Source organism: Elephantulus edwardii, unplaced genomic scaffold (assembly GCF_000299155.1).
Source record: "Elephantulus edwardii isolate Elephantulus edwardi_28Jun2011 unplaced genomic scaffold, EleEdw1.0 scaffold00022, whole genome shotgun sequence".
Lineage (NCBI taxonomy): Eukaryota > Metazoa > Chordata > Mammalia > Macroscelidea > Macroscelididae > Elephantulus > Elephantulus edwardii.
The window spans coordinates 11,862,966-11,868,603 of NW_006399772.1; the positions used below are offsets into that span (position 1 = coordinate 11,862,966).

A 5,638-nucleotide genomic window follows, 5' to 3' on the forward strand; every position below is an offset into this window, starting at 1 on the left:
TATAACATCAATAGCTATTAAAATCAACTAGCACAACAGTTAAGATTCCTAAAGCTCCAGTAACTGTATTAACATCATAAAAATCTAATTCCATAAGAACTCTGTAACCATACTCTGTCCTGTGGGAGCTGATCCAAGCACCAACTTGTCCATGATTTCCCATCATTCATACGTACTTAGGAGTCAGTTCCTGCTGAATCACACCCATTCTTGCTGATCTCCGGAGCACGTGTTCACTCATGGAGGACCACACATGCACAGGCATCACAATTTGGAAAAAAATGGGAGGCCTTCATACATGTCAGATTTCAGTTTTATCCAGTCGTTAATTTTCTGCAGAGTTGTTTTCTCTTGACTTAAAATTTTTGCAACTTTTTTCATTTTTTCTTCATTTCTTTCTATGTACCTCAACCCTTCCAACTGCAGTTGATCCAACTTTTCATTTCGACTCTCATCTAGAGGTATGTTTTCACACATTACAGGATTGAACCTAAAGTAGGTGTCGGGCGGCAACAGACCATCAAGCATTATATGCACTTCTGTTTAAAAAAAAAAACAAAAAAGGAAGGAAAACTGAGTTATTCTGAAATAAGTCTCTTACTTTCCTCTTTACCTAATTTAATTTGTCCTTATAGTGGGAAGAAAATGACAAAACCTTGATTATTTCATCACTCAAACTAATTAACAGCACGAGTACACAAACTCTAATAATGAATGCTATTGCATATATCATCCTGTACATTATGGTATCTGTACACTTCACTCTCTTGGTCATACTTTGTTCACTGCTGAAATAGCTCCCCAATCTATCTTCTTTTGTTTTTTAATTTTTTTGGGAATCAACTTTCTTAAGGTAAAGCTGACTTTTCTCAAGTCACCATCTGAAATCAGTTGGATTTCTCTACAGCGACAAAAAGAATACAGAGCCAGAACTGAGAGAAACAAATCCTTTCACAATAGCTAATCACAAGATTAAATACTTGGGAATAAATTTAACCAGAACGGACTGATGGCAGTGGATGTGGGTTTTGGCTTAGAAACAAGTACACAAGGCTTTCAATTTTGTTCTAAGTGACATGACAAGCCTAGAGGGCTCTATCGAAGATAAAGGCATGATTACATCTACATTTTAAAATAATCACTTTTGCCTTTTTATGGAAACTAGAGTATAGAGGTGCCTATGGTGGAAGTAAAGTTATTCTAATTCATGTGTGCTTCTATGTTGTGAAAGAATTCTTTAAGTATTCTAATCTTTTCACTCTTAACAAATATCTGTCTAAATCTGCTTTTGCATGTTACTGTTCTGAGAATTTCTAAGGCTCTGTGTTGTCCCTTTCTAACTGTAAGTAGACAAAAGCAAACTAGTATCCAGAGGGAGAAAAATGTCTATTCTAAGGTCACACAACAAGAAATGAATGAGGAGAAAGGAAGGCAAAAAAAAAGATATGCTCTCATGTGTTTCCTAAATCCACAAAATAAGACATCACATATCCTCTCTTAAAAAGTTAAGATTAAAAAAAAAAAAGTTAAGATCTGTTATTCCAGAAGCTGGATTGGATTCTAGAAGTTCAAATGCTTTAAGGTAACAAGCAAACAGACTAACCTTCTGTATCTGTCGCACTGTTGATAACATGAGACAGTTTGGCCTTCAAGCTTGTGTGCATCACGGTGTTCTTCACGTCACTCTCATACCGTCCAGTGCCCAGGGATACTATGCATTCTAATGGGACATCAGGCCAAAGGCATTTACACTCATGCATTGCTAATGCTGAAGGGTTATTCATAAGCAGACCTCCATCCTGCAAAATACAAGTTAAACTACATAAAACAGATGCAAGATGTGATTACTTGTGCCCAAAGGGTCTTGATGTACAGCATTACAGATTGTTCCTACAAGGGGAGTTCTGGTGGCCTAGTAGGGGAGTTCTGGTGGCCTAGTGGCAAAGAGCTGCAACTACAATCCCAGAGGCACACGGTTCGAATCCACCAGATGCTCTGCCGAGAAAAGGAGGGACAATCTTCTCCTGTACCAGTCAGATCTGATTTGACGGTACACACACAAAAAAAATAAAAAAAATAAAAAAAAAAAAGATTGTTCCTACAATGGGACCTCAGAAATAAACATAACAGAGGAAGGAAGTTTACTAATAAGTTACTAGAAAGATCTGCCCCGCCACAATTCGGGGATCACCTTGTAATAAATTGGTAGGTGGCATGCACCCTTAAGCAATCAAATAACCTCACTCACTGTTACTCATCCATCCCCACCAAATTCTTGCTTCTACATATTCTACCCTTAACTCCCCTGATGGTCTTTCAGCCCATTCCATATTTTGTAACTTTTTGTTTCCTTTTCAGCCCTATAAAAAAAAACTGTGGCTTTTTAAAGATAGCCTTCTTTATTAACATAAGAACCTATCAGCGATGTGGCCTTGTTCAGTTAACTATGGCTAATTTCTGGGTTTGAACCATCTCCATCCTTCAGTAAACATCACTTGCTTTTATATAAGTAAAGTTCTGCAGTGTTGCTCCACAACATGTTCTGTTTTATTAATTTCTTTTACATTTACTGATATTATCATGTCCTTTTCCTCGCTGTTAATGTGACGGAATATATGGATTGATTTTTAAGCCATTAATTAGTCTTGTATTCCTAGGATATAGATCATGAAGTACCTATTTAATTTTGGAAATTTTACCTATTAATTCTAGATTTCTGTATTTTGAAGCTACACAGAATTGGTCCTCTCCTACTTCTATGTTCTAGCCTGAAATATGTGTAGCTTTCTCAGTGAAGCACACCCTCTGGCACATGCTGTCATCTCAAGTTAAATGCTCTCTATCTAGGCGTCTCCGGTGCTCAACTAATTCCTACCTGTTGTTCTAAACATGGTGCAAGAGGCATTTTGCCAGCAACAACTTGGTAGAAATACGGAGTAGAAAGGTGCTTATAATGACCCATTTCCACTAGAAGACACTAGAGAATTCTGCCTGAGGTTATTTGGTTACTGGATACCATCGAATCAGAACTGACTCAGCTGACCCTTCAGTGGGTTTTCACCACATGGGAGGAGACTCTCCATGTTTCTTCCTCAGAGCAGCCGGTGTATCTGTACAGGGTGCCTTTGTATTGGCAGCAGAATTTCTTATCACTAAGCTACCAGTTGTGTTGTTGTTATGTGTCATCAAGTAGCTTGAGACTCACAGTGACCTACAAGAGCCCTAAACCCAGCTCTATCCTGTGCTAGTATCACTGTCTTTGACACACCTACCCCCATTACCCCAATCACTGAATCAATCCATCTCATTGTGGGTCTTCCTCTCCTGCGCTGTCCCTCCACCCTCCCAAGCACGACGTCCCTCTCCAAAGATTGGTCCCTCCTTGTTAACATGTCCAAAGTATGTCAGACGAAGCTTCAGAATCCTTGCCTCCAAGAACCAGAATGGTTTCACCCTCTCCAGGCGAACCTGTTTGTTCTCCTAGTAGTCTCTCTTTGTTTTAGAGGGTGTAATACTAAGTTCTCACAAAGCTCAGGGTAAAACTACAAACAGGTCTCTCAGTTGGCATGCAATATCATAGGACATGGTTTAAAACAAAGACACTAACGCTTTGGGGAAATTTATAGAATGAATCACATTTTTCTCTGAAAATATTTTTTTTTTCTCTAAATACTTTTAAATGATCCAGGAAGTATTAAAAGAAGATGGCAAGAATATACTGAGTAACTGTATCAAAAGGAATTGGCAGACACAGAAGAATTTAATGAAACAACATATCAGCAAAAGCCTATGGTGATGAAGGAAGAAGTACAAGCTGCTTTGAAAGAAATAGCAAAAAATAAGGCGCCAGGAATAGATAGTATACCAACTGACGTATTTCAGCTAACAGATGCTGCCCTGGATGTGCTCACCAAGTTGTGCCAAGAAATCTGGAGAACAACAACTTGGCCAACTGACTGGAAGAGATCTATATTTGTTCCCAAAGCAAAGAAAGGTGACCCAACAGAGTGTGGAAACAATAGAACAATATCATTGATTTCACATGCAAGCAAGATTCTACTAAAAAGTATCCAAAAATGACTGGAACAGCACATCAGCAGAGAACTGCCAGAAGTCCAGGCTGGGTTTAGAAGGGGTCATGGTACTAGGGATATTATAGCTGATGTTAGATGGATCTTAGCTGAAAGCAGGGAATAGCAGAAGAATGTCTATCTGTGTTTCATTGATTATGCAAAGGCGTTTGCGTAGATCATGACAAACTGTGGCTGACTCTGAGAAGAATGAGAATCCCAGAACACTTGATCATGCTAATGCGAAACCTATACTTCGACAAGAGGCAGTGGTCAGAACAGAGCAAGGAAACACTGCATGGTTCAAAATTGGGAAGGGCGTACACCAGGGATGTATCGTATCTCCATACCTTTTGAACCTGAATGAGAGGCTGGGCTCTATGAGGAGAAATGTGGTGTCAGGATTGGTGGAAGATCTATCAAAAATCTGCATTATGCAGATGAAACAACCCTGCTTGCTGAAACTGAGGAAGACCTGAAACGCTTGCTGCAGAGGGTCAAGGACTTCAGCCTTAAGTATGGATTGAGGTTCAATATCAAGAAGACAAAGATTCTCACCACTGGACCAACTGGCAGCATCAGGATGGATGGTGAAGAGACTGAGATTGTTAACAATAGTCTGTTTGGCTCCACAGTCAAAACTCTTGGCACCAGTAGCCAGGAAATTAAAAGACGTATTATGATGGGAAAAGTGTGCTGTTAGGGACCTCTCTAAAGTACTCAAGAGCAACGGTGTCTCTCTGGAGACTAAGGTGCATGTGATACAGGCTATGGTCTTTGCAATCACTTGTTATGCATCAGAGAGTTGGACAATGACTAGGAAGGACAGAAGGACAACTCATGCCTTTGAGCTGTGGTGCTAGAGAAGAGTATTGACTGTACCATGGACTGCCAAGAAAACAGATTCATCCTAGAGAGGGTTAAACCAGACTGCTCCTTGGAGGCAAGGATTCTGGGGCTTCGTCTGACATACTTAGAACATGTTGTAAGGAGGGACAGTTCCTTGGAGAGGGACATCATGCTTGGTAGGGTGGAGGGACAGCACAGGAGGGGAAGACCCTCTATGAGGTGGATTGATTCAGTGACTGGGGTAATCGGGATGGGTGTGTCAGAGGCAATGCGATTGGCACAGGACAGAGCAGAGAGTAGGGCTTTTGTACACAGGGTTGCTTTGAGTAACAAGCAACTCTACGGCGCATAACAACAACAACAACAGTAAAACATGACTCTTTGTATCTCTATTTTGTATCACTGAATTTTCCATAGAGTAGAGAATCTATTTACCCATTTATTTCTCTTTTTTACACTGACCCACATACATTTTTAAAATAATAAAGAATGTATTTTCTTTCATATTCATAGCTGTGAGGAGAAAAATTATAGTTTTAGGGAAACAAGCACTGACAATTCTAATTTCAACTCTCCTTTTGAGGTATAATGACTTTTAATTTAAAAATGGCTTGTATAGATAGTTTTTAAGGCCTTTTCTGGCTCCAAAAATGTATAATTAGTTACTGTGCTGAGTGAGTACAGAAACACTCTTCCATATTTCCTTTTAAGAAAGAAAT

General features: G+C 39.5%; 1 protein-coding gene across 1 annotated transcript in view; it reads right to left on the bottom strand.

Moving 5' to 3' along the window:
- Nucleotides 1-264: 264 nt before the first annotated feature.
- The window catches only part of PNPLA8 (patatin-like phospholipase domain containing 8), a 31,171-nt gene continuing 25,797 nt past the window's right edge, over nt 265-5,638 (bottom strand). Inside the window, exons 8-9 of the mRNA XM_006882640.1 lie at nt 1,604-1,799; nt 265-539 (exon numbers count right to left, since the gene is read on the bottom strand). Coding sequence (XP_006882702.1) covers nt 265-539; nt 1,604-1,799 — 471 coding nt within the window. The remainder of the gene's footprint in view (nt 540-1,603; nt 1,800-5,638) is intronic.